Source organism: Pseudophryne corroboree, chromosome 6 (assembly GCF_028390025.1).
Source record: "Pseudophryne corroboree isolate aPseCor3 chromosome 6, aPseCor3.hap2, whole genome shotgun sequence".
NCBI lineage: Eukaryota > Metazoa > Chordata > Amphibia > Anura > Myobatrachidae > Pseudophryne > Pseudophryne corroboree.
This window is the reverse complement of record NC_086449.1, coordinates 125,686,272-125,712,071: the sequence shown is the minus strand read 5'-3', so window position 1 is coordinate 125,712,071 and position 25,800 is coordinate 125,686,272. Positions and strand designations below refer to the sequence as shown.

Sequence of the window (25,800 nt, the reverse complement as noted above, 5' to 3'; positions counted from 1 at the left end):
CAGTATTGCCCCATTACCTGTAATGGGGTTCTAATCATTTTCAGGGGTTCTGCTTGTCCTCCTCCCTTCCCTGTCGCCGCAGCAGGCTGTTCAGCAGCCTGCTTCTTGTAAAACTATTGAAAATGTCCCTCCAAAAATGGCCGCCGTTTCAGAGTAGACAGTTATTTAAAGATACTAGAGCCTCCTCTAGTATCTTTAATAACTGTCTCCTCTGAGGTGGCAGCCATCTTAAGAGGGACATTTTCAATAGCCTGCTTGCGCTGGCAGTGGGCACATACACAGAGGCAGTGGTGGCGGCGGGCGGCGGCATGAGCAGCGCGGGCCCTCCCCTCTCTGTTAGAGAGGCCGGGCCCGGGACGTCTGTGCCCGCAGCACCCCCCTGATGGCGGGCCTGGCAGTAACGCAAAGGTGGATTTAATAATGCAACAGGTCACATTAAGCTAAACATGAAGTATATCTATTTCCTAAACACAGCGTGCACTGTGACACAGCGTGAACAGTGACATCACAGTGCCAGGAGGAAACTTCCTGTATGTGATGGCTACTTACGGGGACAGTCACCCCATAGGCTTTGCATTATAGACCAGTGGCTGCGAGTACTTGCAGCTTAGCTAGTCATAGCGCTGCCACGATACATGTGCCCGTGTGTATGCATCGCAGCAACGCTGTATAAGGACACATCTGTAGATTCCATGGGAATATAAATTAAGTTTAGCCATATATTTTTTCGGAGATGGAGAGTACATGGCATTACTGATTTCCTATGCTCAACTTGTGCTCCTGACACAGACCCCAGGATGACACTTGTGCATTGTGTGAGCGATTCATAGAGTATCTGCGGTACAGAGAACTATGTGATACCCTTTATGCCCCCAGGTCTCAGCGGCCAGAGAGGAGGTGCCTGGCCGGAGAGGTTTCCCAGGTTACATGTACACTGACTTAGCCACAATTTATGAGCGAGCTGGACGTGTGGAGGGAAGGAATGGCTCAATCACACAGATCCCTATCCTCACCATGCCCAATGACGGTCAGTGTGTATTATCAGATAATAGCCTCCCATGGGGGAGAGGGCTTAAGGAGGGTGATATAGGAGAATGTGAAGCTTTGGAGATGTAATGTTAATAAATGCTTATGTCTTACAGACATCACCCATCCCATCCCTGATTTAACAGGGTACATCACGGAAGGACAGATCTATGTAGAAAGACAGCTACACAACAGACAGGTGAGTGATGAAGAGGACTATGTCCTACTGGCTTCCCAGCCGGACACTGATGGTCAGTAATGTGCCTGTCCTCCTCAGATCTATCCCCCCATCAATGTGCTGCCCTCACTCTCCCGTCTGATGAAATCCGCCATTGGTGAAGGCATGACTAGGAAGGATCATTCAGATGTGTCCAACCAGCTGGTGAGTCCTCTGTTACCTTTTGGTATGTCTCTGTAGTGTTGCTAGGCAAGTACAGGATAAGGTCCCCTCTTCATGAGAGCAATTACTGTGAAGAGTTCTTTCAAAAAGTTTCCAAGAGTGGCTTCAGAATTTTAGAACATCCACTACAACAAAAATAGTAGTGTCGCAATATGATAAACGTATTCTTTCTGCTGCGGGGTACACTGTGTTCCAATAACATCGGTTTGTAGAGTAGGATCTTGATCCGAGGAACCAACAGGCTAAAAGCTTTGACTGTTCCCAGAATGCATAGCGCCGCCTCCTCTATAACCCTGCCTCCGTGCACAGGAGCTCAGTTTTGTAGTTGTTGCCATGCAGTGCAGGCATACAACAGACGGGCTGCTCAGGTAGCCCTCAGAAGAGCTTTTTTAAAGTGAAATTTGAAGACTTCAAGGGCTGCAGCAGAGACACTGTTAGTGTTAGATGTCAGTCAGACATCTCCTGCTTCAGCTCCATCACCTCCCCTAGCGGCGCTGTATACTCCCGCCCCCTGGTTGCAGGGTACTTACAGCGGAGGCTCCGGTTTTCATCTGTCAGACACACACACCACCGAAGTTCTCCAGGATCGCGTGGCTGCGCTTAGGGAGGAGATAAAAGGGTCCCCCAGGTGGGACCCACTGGAAACCGTGATCCGGCGCGGCCGGTGGGAGGAGGGCCGCACGCACTGGCGTGGACACTGTGGCAGTACAGGTACCTCACTAGACCACCAGGGCAGGGGCACAGGTCGGTTTTTACTAAAAACCGTTTGTTATATGGCCCACAGTACCTGGTGGTGAAGCCCAGCAAGGGGATAAGGCTTTGACCTGTAGCCCCTCCCCAGCCCCAGGGCGCCATTTAGAGTAAATGTTCCCGCCCTGGAGCTGCATCTCTCTCTCTCCCTCACTCCCTGTCGGCGTTTGGGCGCCATTTCCACAAGCTGAGCTGATCCTGGGACTGTTTGGGCAAATCCTCCTCTGTAAAGCCGCCTGCATGTCAGTGCTGTGCATTTTACAGGACACTTAAGTATTCTACATGTCTGCTGACAGTGTTTGTTAAGAAACAGTGCATTTAGTCAGGGTTATATAGTACAAGTACCCTGTGATATACATCCAGTATTTACTGTGCATTGATATATCTATTAATTGCATAGCTGTACTTGGTATTACTTTGTATTGCTAGTCCAGTGCAGTTTTATTGCATGTCATAATTTCTGCATTGTACCTGTGACTGCGTGTGTGTGCATGTAGCTGCTGCGTAACTTCCATTTCGTGTATCTCACTCAGATTGCTATCCCTATATTCTGTTCCCTGAGGGGGCTAAGTGCGTCAGGGTTATTGTTTAGTATAGGTGTTTCACAGGATATACTTACTGTGTATTTCTCTTACGTCCTAGAGGATGCTGGGGTCCACATTAGTACCATGGGGTATAGACGGGTCCAACGGGAGCCATTGGCACTTTAAAAGTTTGAGAGTGTGGGCTGGTGCCTCCCTCTATGCCCCTCCTACCAGACTCAGTTTAGAAAATGTGCCCGGAGGAGCCGGTCAAAGCTAGGGGAGCTCTCCTGAGTTTTCCTGGTAAAAAAGAGTTTATTATTTTACAGGGAGGCTGCTGGCAACAGCCTCCCTGCAGCGAGGGACAAAGGGGGGGGGGGAGCAGTGTCCGCCCTGCGGGGTCTGAGCCACTGTCTCCGCTGACTGGACACTGAGCTCCAGAGGGGTTGGATCGTTCACCGCCACAGGGGACCGCTCGCCCCAGCAGCATGCCGCCACCCCCTTGCAGAGCTGAAGAATCGGTGGCGAGTGAGACACCGACCCCCCTAGCAAGCGGGGGGGCGGTGTGAAGATGGCGGCGCAGGGTAGGAGCGCAGTATTATCTGCGCTCTGGGGATGGCTCAGCGGTACATGGTGCGGCGCTGTGAGGGGCGCCCTGAGCCAGCGTGACACCCTACACTGGTCTTGAAGCCTGTCGGGGACCCCGGATCTCAGCCAGCACTAAATCCTCAGGCCAGTATAATCTAAAGAAGAGCGGGAAGACAGCGCCATTAAGGGGGCGGAGCTTCTCAGAGTGGACCCAGCAGCGTTCAGCGCCATTTTCCTGCCTGCACAGCGCTGACCAGGAGAATCGGGTCCCTCCACAACAACTCCAGCTATCTGTAAACGGTACCAGGGGGTTGTAGAAGGGGGGGGAGGCTGCAATATGACTGTGTATCCTATTAAGGGGCACAGTCAGCGCTGACAAGGGGTCTCCCTTTGGTAAAAGCGCTGTGTGTGGGTTGGCTCCAATCTCTGTCTCTCTCGTCATTCTTGGGGGGGAAACTCTGTCTGCCCTCACCTGTGTGTGTGTGTAGAGTATTTGGTGGTCTCCTTTAACTATGTCCAGGGACACTGTCATTTGCCGCAGAGGATTTGTCCTCCCAGGATGATCCCATTCCGTGTAATCGGGATAGCACTGGTTTAGCACAGGTACCAGCAAGGGAGCATGAGTGGTTTTCCTCTATCAAATCTTGGATTTCTCAGATTCCTGACAGGGTTGCAAGTAATGAATCTGCAACCCAGGTATTACAGAACTCTATGGCAGTATGGCCCGATTCTGGTACCTCGGGACGCTCCGCTATATACCCCCACAAACGTGCGCTTGTGCATGTCACGCAGGATGACACGGATATCGATTCTGACACCACAGACGGTGATGGGGATGTGTTGTGGGGGTCTGCATCTCTTGCTAAGGGGGTGCAATTGATGATGGAGGCTATCAGGGATGTGTTACATATTAATGATACCACACCTGAGCGGGTTGTGGAGGCTTTTTTCACTGAAAATAAGAGAGCCTTGCTAACCTTCCCTGCGTCAAAGGAATTGAATGCTATATTTGAGAAAGCATGGGAAAACCCTGAGAAAAAATTCCAGATCCCTAAACGGGTACAGGTGGCGTTTCCTTTCCCTGAGGAGGATAGGAAAAAATGTGAAAACCCGACGATTGTTGACGCATCTGTGTCCAGACTCTCAAAGAAGGTGGTTTTACCTGTTCTAGGATCTACCGCCTTAAAGGAGTCGGCTGATCGAAAAATTGATAACACACTTAAATCAATGTACACTGCTTCAGGGGCCATATTACGTCCCACTATTGCTAGTGCATGGATTGCAAAGGCTATAGTAAAGTGGTCGGCTACCTTACTAGAGGATTTGGATACGATGGATAAGGGTAATGTTGAATTATATTTACGCAACATTCACGATTCAGCAGGTTTTATGGTAGAATCCATGAAAGACCTGGGTTCCATGGCTGCGGGAATCTCTTCCATGTCTGTTTCAGCTCGTCAGGGACTGTGGCTGCGCCAGTGGTCGGCCGACATGGAATCCAGAGAGTGTGGAGTCCCTACCCTATACAGGTCAGGCTCTCTTTGGGGAAGCTTTAGATGCGTTGGATATCCACGGCTACAGCGGGTAAGTCTCCGTTTCTTCCCTCAGCTGCACCTGCTCCGAAGAAATCCTTCTCTTCTTCAGCAACACAGTCCATTCGGCCTAACAAGCCTAGAAAGGCCAGACCGTCCAATACCACCTTTAGGGGGGGTCGAGTTAAGTCCAAGAAACCTGCCGCTGCAGGTTCCCAGGAACAATAGCCTGCTTCAGGTACGCCAAAGTCCTCCGCATGACGGTGGACCGCACAGCCTGGAGGTGGGGCCAGTGGGAGCGAGACTCAGACAATTCAGTCACGTCTGGGTATTGTCCGGCCTGGATCCCTGGGTGATAGATATTGTATCCCAGGGATACAGGCTAGAATTTCAAAGTCTCCCTCCTCATCGTTTTTTCAAATCAGGCTTACCAGCTCTGCTGGCAGACAGCACTGTCCTACAAGAAGCTGTCCAAAAGTTGGTGGAGGCACAGGTCATTGTGCCAGTTCCTCCTCATTCGCAAACCACAGGTCACTATTCGAACCTTTTCGTGGTACTGAAACCGGATGGTTCGGTCAGGCCTATTCTGAATCCAAAATCATTGAACCCCTTTCTAAAGGAGTTCAAGTTCAAAATAGAGTCTCTCAGGACGGTGATATCAGGTCTGGAAGAGCGGGAATTCCTGGTATCCCTGGATATCAAGGATGCGTACCTGCACATTCCGCTCTGGCTGCCGCGTCAGGCTTATCTCCGTTTCGCATTACTGGACTGTCAGTTCCAGTTCCAGGCCCTGCCATTCGGCCTCTCCACAGCACCGAGGGTGTTTACCAAGGTGATGGCAGAGATGATGGTTCTCCTCCGGGGGTGAACATCATTCCATATCTGGATGATCTGCTGATAAAGGCATCGTCCAAGGTGAAGCTGCTGCAGTCCATTGTTCTCACAACCCGCCTCCTCAAGATCCACGGTTGGATTCTGAACCTTCCAAACTCACATTTGGAACCAACCCAGAGGTTGTCCTTTCTGGGAATGATCCTAGACACAGAAGTGCAGAGGGTGTTTCTTCCGCAGGAGAAGGCGTTGGTGATACAATCAATGGTGCAGGGTGTCCTGAAGTCAGCCCGGATGTCGGTTCATCAATGCATTCGCCTGTTGGGAAAGATGGTGGCCTCTTACGAGGCTCTCCAGTATGGGAGGTTCCACGCTTGGGCCTTCCAACTGGATCTCCTGGACAAGTGGTCAGGATCTCATCTCCACATGCACCATCGAATACGTCTGTCGCTGAAAGCCAGGATTTCGCTCCTCTGGTGGCTACAATTACCTCACCTTCTGGAGAGTCGCAGGTCCGGGATTCAGGAATGGGTCCTTCTAACCACGGATGCGAGCCTTCGGGGCTGGGGAGCAGTCACTCAAGGAGTAACTTTCCGAGGAAGGTGGTGAAGTCTGGAAACCGGCCTGCCCATCAACATCATGGAACTAAGAGCTGAGCTGTCTACAACAGTCTTCTTCAGGCGGCCTATCTTCTAAGAAATCGGGCAATTCAAGTGCAGTCGGACAATGTAACGACAGTAGCCTACATAAATCGACAAGGCGGAACGAAGAGCAGAGCTGCAATGTCGGAGGTGACAAGAATCATCCTCTGGGCAGAAAGACACGCGTTGGCGCTCTCAGCAATCTTAATTCCGGGAGTGGACAACTGGGAAGCAGACTTCCTCAGCAGACACTATCTCCATCCAGGGGAGTGGGGTCTCCATCCGGAGGTGTTCAAGGAAATAACAGACCTTTGGGGGTTAACCCAAATAGACATGATGGCCTCTTGTCTCAACAAAAAGCTTTGATGCCATTGTTCGAGGTCGAGGGACCCATAAGCAGTGGCAGTGGACGCCCTGGTGTCTCCGTGGGTGTTCCAGTCGGTGTACGTGTTTTCACCACTTCCACTCGTTCCAAGAGTTCTAAAGCTCGTAAGGAGAACAAGAGTTCAAGCGATCCTCATTGCTCCAGACTGGCCAAGACGGGCTTGGTACGCGGACCTTCTGAATCTCTTGCAGGAAGAGCCGAGGCCTCTTCCTCTTCAGGAGGACCTGCTGCAGCAGGGGCTGTTCGCCTAGCAAGACTTACCGCGGCTACATTTGACGGCATGGAAGTTGAGCGCCTGATACTTGCTCGGGCATTCCGAAGAAGGTCATTCCTACCCTGATGCAGGCTAGGAAAGGGGTAACGTCTAAACATTACCATCGTATTTGGAGGAAATATGTCTCTTGGTGTGAATCCAAGAAGTTTCCTACGGTGGAGTTTCAACTCGGACGTTTTCTCCTCTTCCTGCAAGCAGGTGTGGATGTGGGCCTGAGGTTGAGATCTGTGAAGGTCCAGATTTCAGCCTTATCCATTTTCTTCCAGAAACAATTGGCTGCCCTCCCTGAGGTTCAGACTTTTTTGAAGGGAGTTCTGCACATCCAACATCCCTTTGTTCCGCCTACGGCGCCTTGGGACCTTAACGTGGTGTTGCAGTTCCTCCAATCGGATTGGTTTGAGCCTCTACAGGAGGTTGAGGTCAAATTCCTTACATGGAAGGCTCACGTTGTTGGCATTAGCTTCGGCTAGGCGTGTGTCTGAATTGAGGGCTTTATCCTGTAAAAGCCCTTACTTGATCTTCCACGAAGATAGAGCTGAGCTCCGGACACGTAAGCAGTTTCTTCCGAAGGTTGTGTCGGCATTTCATATAAACCAACCTTTTGTGGTGCCAGTGGCTACTGACTCATCAATTACATCAAAGTCCTTGGATGTTGTGAGGGCTCTGAAGATATATGTGAAGAGAACTCGTCACAGAAAGTCGGACTGTCTGTTTGTCCTATATGATCCCAAGAAAATTGGGTGTCCTGCTTCTAAGCAGACGATCTCTCGCTGGATTTGGTTCACTATCCACACGCTTATTCTACGGCAGGATTGCCGTGTCCAAAATCTGTTAAGGCCCACTCTACTCGTAAGGTGGGGTCTTCCTGGGCGGCTGCCCGGGGTGTCTCGGCATTGCAACTTTGCCGAGCTGCAACTTGGTCTGGGTCGAACACGTTTGCAAAGTTTTACAAGTTCGATACTTTGGCCTCTGATGATCTGAAGTTAAGTCAATCAGTTCTGCAGGAGCCTCCGCGCTCTCCCTCCCGTTCTGGGAGCTTTTGGTACATCCCCATGGTACTAATGTGGAGCCCAGCATCCTCTAGGACGTAAGAGAAAAAATAAGATTTTGGTTACTTACCGGTAAATCCTTTTCACGTAGTCTGTAGAGGATGCTGGGCGCCTGCCTAGCGCTTAGTTTTCCTGCAATCGTTATCTGGTTCAGTACTGCTTGGTTTAGTTATGTACTGCATTGTTACTTGGTAAGTAATGTTTCAGCAGTTGCTGAGAGTTTCAAGCAAGTTAGCTTGATGTGCCTTGTATGTGTGAGCTGGTTTGAATCTCGCCACTATCTGTGTTAAATCCTTCTCTCGAAGATGTCCGTCTCTTCGGGCACAGTTTCTAGACTGAGTCTGGTAGGAGGGGCATAGAGGGAGGCGCCAGCCCACACTCTCAAACTCTTAAAGTGCCAATGGCTCCCGGTGGACCTGTCTATACCCCATGGTACTAATGTGGACCCCAGCATCCTCTACGGACTACGAGAAAAGGATTTACCGGTAGGTAACCAAAATCCTATTTTTTTCTCTGTGATTTTCAGTCACCATATACCTCCTGAGGTCCGGTATGAATGGTCGACCATGTTATGGTCGACAGTCATTAGGTCGACCACTATTGGTCGACATTGACATGGTCGACGTGGACACATGGTCGACACATGAAAATGGTCGACACATGAAAGATCGACACATGAAAAGGTCGACATGACTTTTTTTTTTTTTTACTTTTTTTGGTGTCGTTTTTTGCGTAAAGTGACTGGGAACCCCAATTAGTGCACCGCGTCCCCTCGCATGGCTCGCTTCGCTCGCCATGCTTCGGGCATGGTGCCTTCGCTTCGCTCGGCACACTTTACCGTTCCAATCGTAGTCCATGTGGATCGTAAAGTATGGAAAAGTTCCCCAAAAGAAAAAAAAGTTAAACTCATGACCTTTTTCATGTGTCGACCTTTTTCATGTCGACCTTTTTCATGTGTCGACCATGTGTTCATGTCGACCATGTCAATGTCGACCAATAGTGGTCGACCTAATGACTGTCGACCATAACATGGTCGACCATGTGAACGGATACCACCTCCTGAATTCTCTCTGTGCTAATACACTGCACAGGGGGTTCTTGTTAAGGTATGAGGCTGCTGATATTGTACTGGGTTGCCCGTGAATTGTGCTTGCAGATATGTCAGCTACAAGGGGCGACTGTGCTGCGGCTGATCCCACAGTGCGTGGTGGTGACGCTGCAAACACAGAGGAAAACATAGCAGCAGAGGGTTCAGGTTCTGGGAGTTCCCTGCCCCCCAGTGGAACTGTGGCAACGGGGGTTCATAACGACCCGCCTAGGGCTACTTTCTCCACGTTAAGTATGCTGGTAACTAGACTTACGCCCACTATGGGACCTCATGTGCCGGTACAACCGCTTTTGGTCCCTGCGGTTAATCCGCCATGGGCAGATCACCTGTCCACTCAGTTACAACAATTGAACCACTCGCTGACTAAACAGAAATCTAACCCTCGCCCGCCTAAGACCAAGGGATCCTCTAAGTGGGCCATTACTTCCTCACAATCCACTCACGTCCCAGACACCTCGTCTGATGAGGATGGCGTGTATACTTATCCCACAGACACTGATCCAGATACTTCTGATGGGGAATCGGTCTCTCAGGTGGATGTTCCTGACTTATTGGAGGCTATGAGGCTAATTCTTCAGATTGCTGATTACCCAGAGCCTGATGCTACCTCTAAGAAACCGGACAGATGTAAACGTCAGAAGGTTATTAAACAAGTTTTACCTCATTCTGACCACTTAGTTGACATACGTCGGGAATCCTGGGAAAATCCAGGAAAGAAATTCACACCTCACAAAAAGATGCTGGCTCGCTATCCCCTCGCTGCGGAGCTAAGTAAAGATTGGGAGACACCCCCGCCTGTGGATGCGCAAGTAGCGCGGCTGCTGGTGTCCTCGGCTCTGCCTGTCACTACCGTCACGTCTCTGAAAGAACCGACTGATAAGCGTGTGGATGGTTGTTTAATAGCAATTTACACCCTAGCAGGTGCTGTGCATCGGCCCACTATTGCAGCAACATGGGCTGCAGAGGCTATTGAAGCATGGGCTCAGGAGGTGGAAGCGGAGCTGCCTTCTAACTTTTCTGATAATGCTAGACAATGCCTTTCATATATTGTCACAGCCTCTCATTACATTAAGGAGGCGGTTTCTGATGCCGGTATTTTGGCGACCAAGGCTTCTACTACGTCCATTTTGGCTCGCCGGATTTTATGGTTGTGATCCTGGTCTGTGGATCTGGATTCTAAGAAAACCCTGGAGGTGCTCCCTTTTAAGGGAGACCGTCTTTTTGGAGAGGACCTCAACAAGATAGTGGCTGACTTAGCTTCTGCTAAAACAGCGTGTCTACCTAGTACTGCTCCTTCGTTGCCGAGGGCTAAGTGTACTTCCTTTCGTCCTTCAGGTAAAGCAAAAGGTAAAGCATACCCGAAACAGGGTCGCACTTCCAAAACCGCTAAGCCCAAACCTAAACGGGCCTGGGCTGCCCGTCAACCTGCTTCCAAAACTGACAAGCCTGCTGCATGACGGGGCGGCCCCCCCCCCTGGGGGGATCCCAGAGTGGGCGGCCGACTTCTAGGGTTTACCCAGGAATGGTTGAAGACCACTTCAGACGCCTGGGTACGGGAAGTCGTCACTCACGGTTGCGCCGTATCCTTCAAGAATCGTCCCCCTCAACGATTTTGCCTCGCAGACGTCCCTTCGGATCATGTGAAAGCAAAAACTCTTCATTCGGTGGTACAGTCCCTCCTGGACACAGGAGTGGTAGTACAGGTGCCTTTGGCTCAGAAGCAAGGGGTACTATTCACCGCTATTCCTAGTCCCGAAACCAAATGGGTCTTCTCAGCCCATTCTCAACCTCAAGTCCTTGAACAAATTTGTGAGAGTCTCCAAGTTTCGTATGGAAACTCTTTGCTCTATTGTTCTGGCCTTGGAGCCCGGGGACTATATGGTCTCTCTGGACATTCAGGATGCTTACCTACATATTCCTATTGCAATGTCGCATCAACAGTCCCTGAGGTTTGCGGTAGGCAACCTCCATTATCAATTTCAGGCTTTACCTTTTGGTTTGACCATGGCGGTAATGACGGCTTTACTCCGCCGTCAAGGGGTCAGGATCCTACCGTATCTGGACGACTTGTTGATCCTGGCGATTTCCCCAGAAATTCTCCTACACCATCTGGATATGACGCTCCAGTTTCTGCAGTTTCAGTTTCATCAACTGGAAGAAATCTTCCCTGGTCCCTGCTCAGAGCATGGTGCACCTGGGGGCGTTGTTGGACACTCACAACCAGCGGTTGTTCTTGTCTCAGGAGAAGGTCCTGAAATTTCAGGACAGGATTCGATGCTTCCTATCTAGTTCGCAAGTGTCGATACATTCGGCAATGCAAGTGCTAGGTCTCATGGTGTCCGCTTTCGACATGGTGGAGTATGCTCAATTCCATTCCCGTCCCCTGCAGAAATTGATTCTTGCCCCCTGGGCAGCAATTAGTTTACCTTTTGGCACAAATAGCACGTAATACAGTGTATAACACTGTATATGTGCAAAAACTCCCTCCATTAACATTATAAGAAGCGGGAGAAGCCCGCCGCTGAGGGGGCGGGGCTATCTTCCTCAGCACAGCCAGCGCCATTTTCTCTTCACAGCTCCGCTGGAAGGACTCTCCCCAGGCTCTCCCCTGCAGTATCCAGTACAACAAGGGTAAAAAAGAGGGGGGGCACATAAATTTAGGCGCAAATTGGTGTTAATAAGCAGCTATTGGGAAAAATCACTCAGTATAGTGAAAATCCCTGTGTTATATAGCGCTGTGGTGTGTGCTGGCATACTCTCTCTCTGTCTCCCCAAAGGACTTTGTGGGGTCCTGTCCTCAGTCAGAGCATTCCCTGTGTGTGTGCGGTGTCGGTACGGCTGTGTCGACATGTTTGATGAGGAGGGCTACGTGGAGGCGGAGCAGGAGCCGATAAGTGTGATGTCGCCCCCTACGGGGCCGACACCGGAGTGGATGGATATGTGGAAGGTATTAACCGACAGTGTCAACTCTTTACATAAAAGGTTTGATGACGAAACAGCCGGCATCTCAGCCCGCGGCTGCCCAGGCGTCTCAGAGGCCATCAGGGGCTCAAAACGCCCGCTAGCTCAGATGGCAGACACAGATGTCGACACGGAGTCTGACTCCAGTGTAGACGAGGATGAGACAAATGTACAGTCCACAAGGGCCATCCGATGCATGATTACGGCAATGAAAAATGTGTTGCACATTTCTGACATTAACCCGGTTACCACTAAAAAGGGTATTATGTTTGGGGAGAAAAAGCAGCCAGTGACTTTTCCCCCATCTGATGAATTAAATGAATTGTGTGAAGAAGCGTGGTGTTCACCTGATATGAAACTAGTGATTTCTAAGAGGTTACTGATGGCGTACCCTTTCCCGCCAACGGATAGGTTACGCTGGGAGACATCCCCTAGGGTGGACAAGGCGCTCACACGATTATCTAAAAGGGTGGCACTGCCGTCTCAGGATACGGCCGCCCTAAAAGAGCCTGCAGATAGAAGGCAGGAGGCTATCCTGAAGTCTGTATATACACACTCAGGTACTATACTGAGACCTGCTATTGCTTCAGCATGGATGTGTAGTGCTGCAGCAGCATGGTCTGATACCCTGTCAGACAACATTGATACCCTCGACAGGGATGCTCTTTTGCTAACCATAGAGCATATAAAGGACTTCGTCTTGTATATGAGGGATGCACAGAGGGACATTTGACGGCTGGCATCTAGAATTAATGCAATGTCCATTTCTGCCAGGAGAGTATTATGGACTCGGCAGTGGACAGGTGATGCTGATTCTAAAAGGCACATGGAGGTTTTGCCTTATAATGGTGAGGAATTGTTTGGGGACGGTCTCTCGGACCTCGTATCCACAGCAACAGCTGGGAAGTCTACTTTTTTACCTCAGGTTCCCTCACAGCCTAAGAAAGCACCGTATTATCAAGTACAGTCCTTTCGGCCTCAGAAAGGCAAGCGGGTCAGAGGCGCATCCTTTCTGCCCAGAGGCAGGGGTAGAGGAAAAAAGCTGCACCAGACAGCCAGTTCCCAGGAACAGAAATCCTCCCCTGCTTCCACTAAGTCCACCGCATGACGCTGGGGCTCCACAGGTGGAGCCAGGTGCGGTGGGGGCACGTCTCCGGAACTTCAGCGACCAGTGGGTTCGCTCACAGGTGGATCTCTGGGTTCTACAAGTGGTATCTCAGGGATACATGCTGGAGTTCGAGGCGACTCCCCCTCGCCGTTACCTCAAATCAGCCTTGCCAGCGGCTCCCAGGGAAAGGGAGGTAGTGCTGGCGACTATTCACAAGCTGTACCTTCAGCAGGTGATAATCAAGGTTCCCCTCCTTCAACAGGGACGGGGTTACTATTCCACAATGTTTGTGGTACCGAAACCAGACGGTTCGGTGAGACCCATTCTAAATTTAAAATCCTTGAACACTTATGTAAGGAAGTTCAAAATGGAATCGCTCAGGGCGGTTATTGCAAGCCTGGAAGAGGGGGATTTTATGGTGTCGCTGGACATCAAGGACGCTTATCTGCATGTCCCCATTTACCCACCTCACCAGGAGTACCTCAGGTTTGTGGTACAGGACTGTCATTACCAATTCCAGACGTTGCCGTTTGGTCTGTCCACGGCACCGAGGGTATTTACCAAGGTAATGGCCGAAATGATGATACTCCTTCGGAAGAAGGGAGTTATAATTATCCCGTACTTGGACGATCTCCTTATAAAGGCGAGGTCCAAGGAGCAGTTGTTAGTCAACGTAGCACTATCTCGGGAAGTGCTGCAACAGCACGGCTGGATTCTGAATATCCCAAAGTCGCAGCTGATTCCTGCGACGCGTCTGCTGTTCTTGGGCATGATTCTGGACACAGAACAGAAGAAGGTGTTTCTCCCGGTGGAGAAGGCCCAGGAATTGTCATCTCTGGTTAGGGACCTCCTGAAACCAAAACAGGTGTCGGTGCATCACTGCACGCGAGTCCTGGGAAAGATGGTAGCTTCTTACGAAGCAATTCCCTTCGGCAGGTTCCATGCAAGGATCTTGCAGTGGGATCTGTTAGACAAGTGGTCCGGATCGCATCTTCAGATGCATCGGCTGATCACCCTGTCCCCGAGGGCCAGGGTGTCTCTGCTGTGGTGGCTGCAGAGTGCTCATCTTCTCGAGGACCGCAGATTCGGCATACAGGACTGGGTCCTGGTGACCACGGATGCAAGCCTCCGAGGTTGGGGGGCAGTCACGCAGGGAAGGAACTTCCAAGGACAGTGGTCAAGTCAGGAGACTTCCCTTCACATAAATATTCTGGAACTAAGGGCCATTTACAACGCCCTGAGTCAAGCAGAACCCCTGCTTCAAAACCAACTGGTGCTGATTCAGTCAGACAACATCACGGCGGTCGCCCATGTAAACCGACAGGGCGGCACAAGAAGCAGGATGGCGATGGCAGAAGCCACAAGGATTCTTCGATGGGCGGAGAATCACGTGTTAGCACTGTCAGCAGTGTTCATTCCGGGAGTGGACAACTGGGAAGCAGACTTCCTCAGCAGGCACGACCTCCACCCGGGAGAGTGGGGACTTCATCCAGAAGTCTTCACGCTGATTGTAAATCGTTGGGAACGGCCACAGGTAGACATGATGGCGTCCCGTCTCAACAAAAAGCTAAAAAAATATTGCGCCAGGTCAAGAGACCCTCAGGCGATAGCTGTGGACGCACTAGTGACCCCGTGGGTGTACCAGTCGGTTTATGTGTTCCCTCCTCTTCCTCTCATACCCAAGGTACTGAGGATTGTAAGAAAGAGAGGAGTAAGAACTATACTCATAGTTCCGGATTGGCCAAGAAGAACTTGGTACCCAGAACTACAAGAAATGATCTCAGAGGACCCATGGCCTCTGCCTCTCAGACAGGACCTGTTACAGCAGGGGCCCTGTCTGTTCCAAGACTTACCGCGGCTGCGTTTGACGGCATGGCGGTTGAATGCCGGATCCTAACGGAAAAGGGCATTCCAGATGAAGCTTCCTACAGTCAGGAGTGACTATATGGGCCTTAAATTAGGATCCATAAAGGTCCAGATTTCGGCCCTATCTATTTTCTTTCAAAAAGAACTGGCTTCACTGCCTGAAGTTCAGACGTTTGTTAAGGGAGTGCTGCATATTGAGCCCCCTTTTGTGCCTCCAGTGGCACCTTGGGATCTTAACGTTGTGTTGGATTTCCTGAAATCCCATTGGTTTGAGCCACTTAAGACCGTTGAGCTAAAATATCTCACGTGAAAGGTGGTCATGCTATTGGCCTTGGCTTCGGCTAGGCGTCTGTCAGAATTGGCGGCTTTTTCGTGTAAAAGCCCTTATCTGATCTTCCATATGGACAGGGCAGAATTGAGGACTCGTCCCCAATTACTCCCTAAGGTGGTATCAGCGTTTCATTTGAACCAACATATTGTGGTTCCTGCGGCTACTAGGGACTTGGAGGACTCCAAGTTACTAGATGTAGTCAGGGCTTTGAAAATCTATGTAGCCAGGACGGCTGGAGTAAGGAAAACTGACTCGCTGTTTATCCTGCATGCGCCCAACAAGCTGGGTGCTCCTGCTTCAAAGCAAACTATTGCGCGCTGGATCTGTAACACGATTCAGCAAGCTCATTCTGCGGCAGGACTGCCGCATCCTAAATCAGTAAAAGCCCATTCCACAAGGAAGGTGGGCTCTTCTTGGGCGGCTGCCCGAGGGGTCTCGGCTTTACAGCTTTGCCGAGCTGCTACTTGGTCGGGTTCAAACACATTTGCTAAGTTCTACAAGTTTGATACCCTGGCTGAGGAGGACCTTGCCTTTGCTCATTCGGTGCTGCAGAGTCATCCGCACTCTCCCGCCCGTTTGGGAGCTTTGGTATAGTCCCCATGGTCCTTACGGAGTTCCCAGCATCCACTAGGACGTCAGAGAAAATAAGAATTAACTCACCGGTAATTCTATTTCTCGTAGTCCGTAGTGGATGCTGGGCGCCCGTCCCAAGTGCGGACTCTCTGCAATACATGTATATAGTTATTGCTTCACCAAAGGGTTATTGTTATGAGCCATCTGTTACTGAGGCTCAGTTGTTGTTCATACTGTTAACTGGGTATGGTTATCACGAGTTGTACAGTGTGATTGGTGTGGCTGGTATGAGTCTTACCCTGGATTCCAAATCCTTTCCTAGAAATGTCAGCTCTTCCGGGCACAGTTTCCCTAACTGAGGTCTGGAGGAGGGGCATAGAGGGAGGAGCCAGTGCACACCAGATATAGTACCTAATCTTTCTTTTAAGATTGCCCAGTCTCCTGCGGAGCCCGTCTATTCCCCATGGTCCTTACGGAGTTCCCAGCATCCACTACGGACTACGAGAAATAGAATTACCGGTGAGTAAATTCTTATTTTTTTTCTTTTTGATGAAACAAAACTCTTTTATGCAAAAGAAAATCCCATTTTTCAGTAAAGGTAAATTACCCTCAAGGCAGACTTAGGCACTACAAGTCCCAGCATGCTCTGTTAGCTAATGTTTGAGAGCCGTTGTCCTGCTCTGTGTAGAGATATATAGATAAATATGTTGTGTGTGCTGGAGGGGTTATAGGTCATTGTCTCTCTCCCCAGTACGCCTGTTATGCCATCGGGAAAGATGTACAAGCCATGAAAGCTGTGGTAGGAGAAGAAGCCCTGACCTCTGATGACCTTCTATACTTGGAATTCCTGCATAAGTTTGAGAAAAATTTCATTGCCCAAGGTGAGTGTAGACTTAAGTTGGGGTATATGTGAGCAAAGAGGATTCAGGCAGGGAGGCCGAGGGCTGTTATAGAGCATAAAGTCCAGACTGCCAGTTCTTTGCCAGAAGCCTATTTATATTATACCATAGAATACGTGTGTGTTCCCATCTTTTCTGAGATTACAGATCTCTGTGCTGCAGTTCAGCATTTGGTCACCAGATGGCACTGTGTTATCAGTGTGTAGAAGGTTGTATTTCATTTCAACACAGAATAGTCATTATGTAATCTCAGTACTTGGGGTGAGATGTAGTTATGATCCCGGCGGTCAGCATACCGACACCCGGATTCCGGTTGCTTGAATGCCGGCAGGGGGCCCAGGACTATTCCCACTTGTGGGTGTCCACGACACCCATAGAGTGGGAATAGAACCTGTGTCCCGCAAGGGCCTTCGTTGCGTTCACCCCACTGTTGGCATTCTGGCGGCTTGAATCCTAGTGTATGTATGCTGACCGCCGGTCACCCGTACCCAACCCCTTTGGGTAAATGTACAGAGAAATGTAGACAGGGAATTATGGCCATAAGATTTACTGGCTTTAGAAAAGTGATATATGTGATAGGCTTTGTTTTGTGGAAATACAATACAAGAATTTCCATCTATTCATCCATTCATATGGAAATTGCCCATGGGCACTGTCTAGATCTACACTCTAGCACACATTTACTTAGCGGAACCAATTACACAGGTTTCACGTCTTCATGACCTGACTAATTTGTTTTGAAGATACTGGTTTTATTTGGCATGGCCAGGCTAATTCTTCTGGGTACTGCGGATTGCAATGAACGTACACATAACGGTCTATATTTATTGAATAATGGGCACACATTTGGAAAATATATGTCCACAATATTTCCTGCTCCTACAACCATACACTGATTCAAAGCACAGATCCTTAAGGTAAGAGTATGTGAGGACCGGGCCAGGAGCGTGCGTACAAAAATTGGGGCGGCGGTGCCTTGTTTTGTATGCTTGTTACTGCATGCATCTGTGCGACATCTGAGCTTTTGCATATGTTACAATTATACAAGATGGACGTGTCCGAGAGAATGGGTGACGTGACTTTGTGTTAGTAAGAGCTGCAGGGGGATTGGGGAGATTTTTCTATTTCTCTTACGTCCTAGAGGATGCTGGGGACTCCGTAAGGACTATGGGATATAGATGGGCTCCGCAGGAGACATGGGCACTCTAAAGACTTTAGATGGGTGTGCACTGGCTCCTCCCTCTATGCCCCTCCTCCAGACCTCAGTTAGATCCTGTGGCCAGAGGAGACTGGATGCACTGCAGGGGAGTTCTACGGAGTTTCTCTGAAAAAGACTTTTGTTAGGTTTTTTATTTTCAGGGAGCACTGCTGGCAACAGGCTCCCTGCATCGTGGGACTGAGGGGAGAGATGTAGACCTACTTAAATGATAGGCTCTGCTTCTTAGGCTACTGGACACCATTAGCTCCAGAGGGTCGGAACACAGGTCTCACCCTCAACGTTTGTCCTGGAGCCGCGCCGTTGTCATCCTCACAGAGCCGGAAGATAGAAGCTGGGTGAGTATAAGAAGAAAGAAGACTTCAAAGGCGGCAGAAGACTTATGATCTTCACTGAGGTACTGCGCAGCGGTAACGCTGCGCACCATTGTAGTGTTCACTCTAGCCTTCTTTCGCGGGGCGCTGCGCCCTGCCCCTTTTCTTAGTGTCAGAAACGCGCCCTGCCTGTTTGTGCCTGCCCTGCTGATTAGTAAAGGACTGCCGCGCCGGGCCGTGCTGTCACTCCTCCCCGCCGCATCTATCACTCCTCTCCGCCGCGCTGCCACTCCTCCCTGCCGCATCTGTCACTCCTCTCCGTCGCGCTGCCACTCCTCCCCTCGCATCTGCCACTCCTCCCCGCCGCTGCCTCAGGCTTGTTGCGCTAATGCGCTCACAGCTCTCCGCAATACTGTAGGCTGCTGGTGAGATGAGGAGGGCTGGGTTTGCCTCTCCCGCCGAGGCAAACCCAGCCCTCCTCTGTGTACATGACCCTATAAAAGAGGATCAGTGTGGCGGCCATTTTCATCCAGTTCCGCGATGTGTGATGGGGGACCAGTGCGATCACTCCTGCAGCATCAGCCCCCAGTAAGTTGTATTGACACACAAACTGATGTAACCTATTAGGCTTCAGATGTGAGAGGATATCCCCTGCTTGTTTACCCTGGAGAGCTCCCAGTTTCTAAACGGCCCTGATATATTCTGAAGTGTCTCAATAGAGTTTATATAGTTTAATGAACTATATAAACCCTATTGAGACACTTATGAAATAAACTGGCAGCACATGAATGTTATATAAACCATTCTGGGACACCTTCGCTTCAATCTGACAGCACATTTAAACTTAAAATATGATGTGCTGCCAGTTTATTTCTAAAGTGTCTTAATCGGGTTTATATAGCAACACGTGCTGCCAGTTTTTTCTGAAGTGTCTCAATACGGTTTATATAGCAATATATGCTGCCAGTTTAATTCTGATGCGTCTCAATAGGATTTATATAGTTCAATAAACTATATAAACCCTATTGAGACACTTTAGAAATAAACTGGCAGCACATGAACGCTATATAAACCATTCTGGGACACCTTTGCTTCAATCTGACGGCACATTTAAACTTAAAATGTGCTGTCAGATTGAAGCGAAGGTGTCCCAGGAAGGTTTATAAGATACAATGTGCTACCAGTTTAATACACCTGCATACATATTACAGTATGTACATAATTTTTCCCTTCTAAATTAAAATGTGCCCTCCCGAATCAAAAATGTGCCCTCCCCAAGGTCAGCACCCTGCAGTAAAAAATTCCTAGAGTGAACACTACATTGCTCCCACATTCACACACACTGAGGGCACTGTATGGGTGCAGGGCACAGGGGGCGCGCCCTGGGCAGCAATTATAAACCTCTAGGGACACTGGCATAGATATATATATACTGCGGAGGCAGTATATTACAGAAACCCCCGCCAGTATAAAGATTTGAGCGGGACCGAAGTCCGCCGTTGAGGGGGCGGGGCTTGATCCTCCAGCACTAACCAGCGCCATTTCTCTGACGTCCTAGTGGATGCTGGGGACTCCGTCAGGACCATGGGGAATAGCGGCTCCGCAGGAGACAGGGCACAAAAGTAAAAGCTTTAGGATCAGGTGGTGTGCACTGGCTCCTCCCCCTATGACCCTCCTCCAAGCCTCAGTTAGATTTTTGTGCCCGGCCGAGAAGGGTGCAATCTAGGTGGCTCTCCTAAAGAGCTGCTTAGAGTAAAAGTTTTGTTAGGTTTTTTATTTTCAGTGAGTCCTGCTGGCAACAGGCTCACTGCATCGAGGGACTTAGGGGAGAGAAGTGAACTCACCTGTGTGCAGGATGGATTGGCTTCTTAGGCTACTGGACACCATTGGCTCCAGAGGGAGTCGGAACACAGGTCTCACCCTGGGGTTCGTCCCGGAGCCGCGCCGCCGACCCCCTGACCCCCTTGCAGATGCCGAAAAGTGAAGAGGTCCAGAAACCGGCGGCAGAAGACTTTTCAGTCTTCATAAGGTAGCGCACAGCACTGCAGCTGTGCCCCATTGTTGTCAGCACACTTCATAGCAGCGGTCACTGAGGGTGCAGGGCGCTGGGGGGGGCGCCCTGGGCAGCAATGATAGTACCTTATTCTGGCTAAAAATACATCACATATAGCCCCTGGGGGCTATATGGATGTATTTAACCCCTGCCAGGTCTCAGAAAAACGGGAGAAGAAGCCCGCCGAAAAGGGGGCGGGGCCTATTCTCCTCAGCACACAGCGCCATTTTCCCTCACAGAAATGCTGGTGGGAAGGCTCCCAGGCTCTCCCCTGCACTGCACTACAGAAACAGGGTTAAAACAGAGAGGGGGGGCACTTATTTGGCGATATGACTATATATATTAAAATGCTATAAGGGAAAAACACTTATATAAAGGTTGTCCCTGTATAATTATAGCGTTTTTGGTGTGTGCTGGCAAACTCTCCCTCTGTCTCCCCAAAGGGCTAGTGGGGTCCTGTCCTCTATCAGAGCATTCCCTGTGTGTGTGCTGTGTGTCGGTACGTGTGTGTCGACATGTATGAGGACGATGTTGGTGAGGAGGCAGAGCAATTGCCTGTAATGGTGATGTCACTCTCTAGGGAGTCGACACCGGAATGGATGGCTTATTTAAGGAATTACGTGATAATGTCAACACGCTGCAAGGTCGGTTGACGACATGAGACGGCCGGCAAACCAATTAGTACCTGTCCAGGCGTCTCAAACACCGTCAGGGGCGTTAAAACGTCCTTTTACCTCAGTCGGTCGACACAGACACGGACACTGACTCCAGTGTCGACGGTGAAGAAACAAACGTATTTTCCTTTAGGGCCACACGTTACTTGTTAAGGGCAATGAAGGAGGTGTTACATATTTCTGATACTACAAGTACCACAAAAAAGGGTATTATGTGGAGTGTGAAAAAACTACCTGTAGTTTTTCCTGAATCAGATAAATTAAATGAAGTGTGTGATGATGCGTGGGTTTCCCCCGATAGAAAATTATTGGCGGTATACCCTTTCCCGCCAGAAGTTAGGGCGCGTTGGGAAACACCCCTTAGGGTGGATAAGGCGCTCACACGCTTATCAAAACAAGTGGCGGTACCGTCTCCAGATAGGGCCGCCCTCAAGGAGCCAGCTGATAGGAGGCTGGAAAATATCCTAAAAAGTATATACACACATACTGGTGTTATACTGCGACCAGCGATCGCCTCAGCCTGGATGTGCAGCGCTGGGGTGGCTTGGTCGGATTCCCTGACTGAAAATATTGATACCCTTGACAGGGACAGTATTTTATTGACTATAGAGCATTTAAAGGATGCATTTCTATATATGCGAGATGCACAGAGGGATATTTGCACTCTGGCATCAAGAGTAAGTGCGATGTCCATATCTGCCAGAAGTTGTTTATGGACACGACAGTGGTCAGGTGATGCAGATTCCAAACGGCACATGGAAGTATTGCCGTATAAAGGAGAAAAAGACAACGTCTTTTCAGCCTCAGTCCTTTCGTCCCCATAAGGGCAAGCGGGCAAAAGGCCAGTCATATCTGCCATGGGATAGAGGAAAGGGAAGAAGACTGCAGCAGGCAGCCCATTCCCAGAAACAGAAGCCCTCCACCGCTTCTGCCAAGTCCTCAGCATGACACTGGGGCCGTACAAGCAGACTCGGGTGCGGTGGGGGGTGTCGTCTCAAGAGTTTCAGCACGCAGTGGGCTCACTCGCAAGTGGACCCCTGGATCCTACAAGTAGTATCCCAGGGGTACAGATTGGAAATTCGAGACGTCTCCCCCTCGCAGGTTCCTGAAGTCTGCTTTACCAACGTCTCCCTCCGACAGGGAGGCAGTAGTGGAAACAATTCACAAGCTGTATTCCCAGCAGGTGATAATCAAAGTACCCCTCCTACAACAAGGAAAGGGGTATTATTCCACACTATATTGTGGTACTGAAGCCAGATGGCTCGGTGAGACCTATTCTAAATCTGAAATAGTTGAACACTTACATACAAAGGTTCAAATCAAGATGGAGTCACTCAGAGCAGTGATAGCGAACCAGGAAGAAGGGGACTATATGGTGTCCCGGGACATCAGGGATGCTTACCTCCATGTCCCAATTTGCCCTTCTCACCAAGGGTACCTCAGGTTCGTGGTACAGAACTGTCACTATCAGTTTCAGACGCTGCCGGTTGGATTGTCCACGGCACCCCGGGTCCTTACCAAGGTAATGGCCGAAATGATGATTCTTCTTCAAAGAAAATGGACGATCTCCTGATAGGGGCAAGGTCCAGAGAACAGTTGGAGGTCGGAGTAGCACTATCTCAAGTAGTTCTACGACAGCACGGATGGATTCTAAATATTCCAAAACCGCAGCTGTTTCCGACGACACGTCTGCTGTTCCTAGGGATGATTCTGGACACAGTCCAGAAAAAGGTGTTTCTCCCGGAGAAGAAAGCCAGGGAGTTATCCGAGCTAGTCAGGAACCTCCTAAAACCAGGAAAAGTGTCAGTGCATCATTGCACAAGGGTCCTGGGAAAAATGGTGGCTTCTTACGAAGCGATTCCATTCGGTAGATTTCACGCAAGAACTTTTCAGTGGGATCTGCTGGAAAAATGGTCCGGATCGCATCTTCAGATGCATCAGCGGATAAACCTGTCTCCAAGGACAAGGGTGTTTCTTCTGCGGTGGCTGCAGAGTGCTCATCTACTAAAGGGCCGCAGATTCGGCATTCAGGACTGGGTCCTGGTGACCACGGATGCCAGCCTGAGAGGCTGGGGAGCAGTCACACAGGGAAAAAATTTCCAGGGAGTGTGATCAAGTCTGGAGACTTCTCTCCACATAAATATACTGGAGCTAAGGGCAATTTACAATGTTCTAAGCTTAGCAAGACCTCTGCTTCAAGGTCAGCCGGTATTGATCCAGTGGGACAACATCACGGCAGTCGCCCACGTAAACAGACAGGGCGGCACAAGAAGCAGGAGGGCAATGGCAGAAACGGCAAGGATTCTTCGCTGGGCGAAAAATCATGTGATAGCACTGTCAGCAGTGTTCATTCCGGGAGTGGACAACTGGGAAGCAGACTTCCTCAGCAGGCACGACCTCCACCCGGGAGAGTGGGGACTTCATCGGGAAGTATTCCACATGATTGTGAACCGTTGGGAAAGACCAAAGGTGGACATGATGGCGTCCCGCCTGAACAAAAAACTGGACAGGTATTGCGCCAGGTCAAGAGACCCTCAAGCAATATCTGTGGACGTTCTGGTAACACCGTGGGTGTACCAGTCGGTGTATGTGTTCCATCCTCTGCTTCTCATAACCAAGGTACTGAGAATTATAAGACGTAGAGGAATAAGAACTATACTCGTGGCTCCGGATTGGCCAAGAAGGACGTGGCACCCGGAACTTCAAGAAATGCTCACAGAGGACTCATGGCCTCTGCCGCTAAGAAGGGACTTGCTTCAGCAAGTACCAGGTCTGTTCCAAGACTTACCGCGGCTGCGTTTGACGGCATGGCGGTGGAACGCCAGATCCTAAGGGAAAAAGGCATTCCGGAAGAGGTCATTCCTACCCTGGTCAAAGCCAGGAAGGAGGTGACCGCAAAACATTATCACCACATGTGGCGAAAATATGTTGCGTGGTGTGAGGCCAGGAAGGCCCCACGAAGAAATTTCAACTCGGTCGATTCCTGCATTTCCTGCAAACAGGAGTGTCTATGGGCCTCAAATTGGGGTCCATTAAGGTTCAAATTTCGGCCCTGTCAATTTTCTTCCAGAAAGAATTGGCTTCAGTTCCTGAAGTCCAGAAGTTTGTCAAGGGAGTATTGCATATACAACCCCCATTTTGTGCCTCCAGTGGCACTGTGGGATCTCAACGTAGTTCTGGGATTCCTCAAATCACATTTTAAACCGCTCAAATCTGTGGATTTGAAATATCTCACATGAAAAGTGACCATGCTGTTGGCCCTGGCCTCGGCCAGGCGAGTGTCAGAATTGGCGGCTTTGTCTCACAAAAGCCATATCTGATTGTCCATTCGGACAGGGCAGAGCTGCGGACTCGTCCCCAGTTTCTTCCTAAGGTGGTGTCAGCGTTTCACCTGAACCAGCTTATTGTGGTACCTGCGGCTACTAGGGACTTGGAGGACTCCAAGTTGCTAGATGTTGTCAGGGCCCTGAAAATATAGGTTTCCAGGACGGCTGGAGTCAGGAAAACTGACTCGCTGTTATCCTGTATGCACCCAACAAACTGGGTGCTCTTGCTTCTAAGCAGACGATTGCTCGTTGGATTTGTAGCACATTTCAACTTGCACATTCTGTGGCAGGCCTGCCACAGCCTAAATCTGTCAAGGCCCATTCCACAAGGAAGGTGGGCTCATCCTGGGCGGCTGCCCGAGGGGTCTCGGCATTACAACTCTGCCGAGCAGCTACGTGGTCGGGGGAGAACACGTTTGTAGAATTCTACAAATTTGATACCCTGGCTAAAGAGGACCTGGAGTTCTCTCATTCGGTGCTGCAGAGTCATCCGCACTCTCCCGCCCGTTTGGGAGCTTTGGTATAATCCCCATGGTCCTGACGGAGTCCCCAGCATCCACTAGGACGTCAGAGAAAATAAGATTTTACTTACCGATAAATCTATTTCTCGTAGTCCATAGTGGATGCTGGGCGCCCATCCCAAGTGCGGATTGTCTGCAATACTTGTACATAGTTATTGTTACAAAAATCGGGTTATTATTGTTGTGAGCCATCTTTTCAGAGGCTCCGCTGTTATCATGCTGTTAACTGGGTTCAGATCACAGGTTGTACAGTGTGATTGGTGTGGCTGGTATGAGTCTTACCCGGGATTCAAAATCCTTCCTTATTATGTACGCTCGTCCGGGCACAGTATCCTAACTGAGGCTTGGAGGAGGGTCATAGGGGGAGGAGCCAGTGCACACCACCTGATCCTAAAGCTTTTACTTTTGTGCCCTGTCTCCTGCGGAGCCGCTATTCCCCATGGTCCTGACGGAGTCCCCAGCATCCACTACGGACTACGAGAAATAGATTTATCGGTAAGTAAAATCTTATTTTTTTCCACAGCACGCTGCAGAGAAGCTGGCTCCCCGGACTCTCCCCTGCTGAACACAAGTACAGAGGGCAAAAAAGAGGGGGGGCACATTTATTTGGCGCAGTGAGTGTATTAGATATATATATATATATATATATATGTATAGATATGTATAGATAGATATAAAAGCGCTGTACTGACTGGGATTTTATTCCAGTGTCCGGTGGCACCGGGTGTGTGCTGGCATACTCTGTCTCTCCAAAGGGCCTTATTGGGGGACTGTCTCCATATAGATATATATCCCTGAGTGTGTGGGGGTGTCGGTACGTGTGTGTCGGCATGTCTGAAGCGGAAGGCTCATC

General features: G+C 49.9%; 1 protein-coding gene across 1 annotated transcript in view; it reads left to right on the top strand.

The window, feature by feature from the left end:
* The window catches only part of ATP6V1B2 (ATPase H+ transporting V1 subunit B2), a 141,986-nt gene that overhangs the window by 84,387 nt on the left and 31,799 nt on the right, over positions 1-25,800 (top strand). Inside the window, exons 10-13 of the mRNA XM_063931832.1 lie at positions 877-1,027; positions 1,143-1,225; positions 1,304-1,408; positions 16,696-16,825. Of these exons, the coding sequence (XP_063787902.1) occupies positions 877-1,027; positions 1,143-1,225; positions 1,304-1,408; positions 16,696-16,825 (469 nt within the window). The remainder of the gene's footprint in view (positions 1-876; positions 1,028-1,142; positions 1,226-1,303; positions 1,409-16,695; positions 16,826-25,800) is intronic.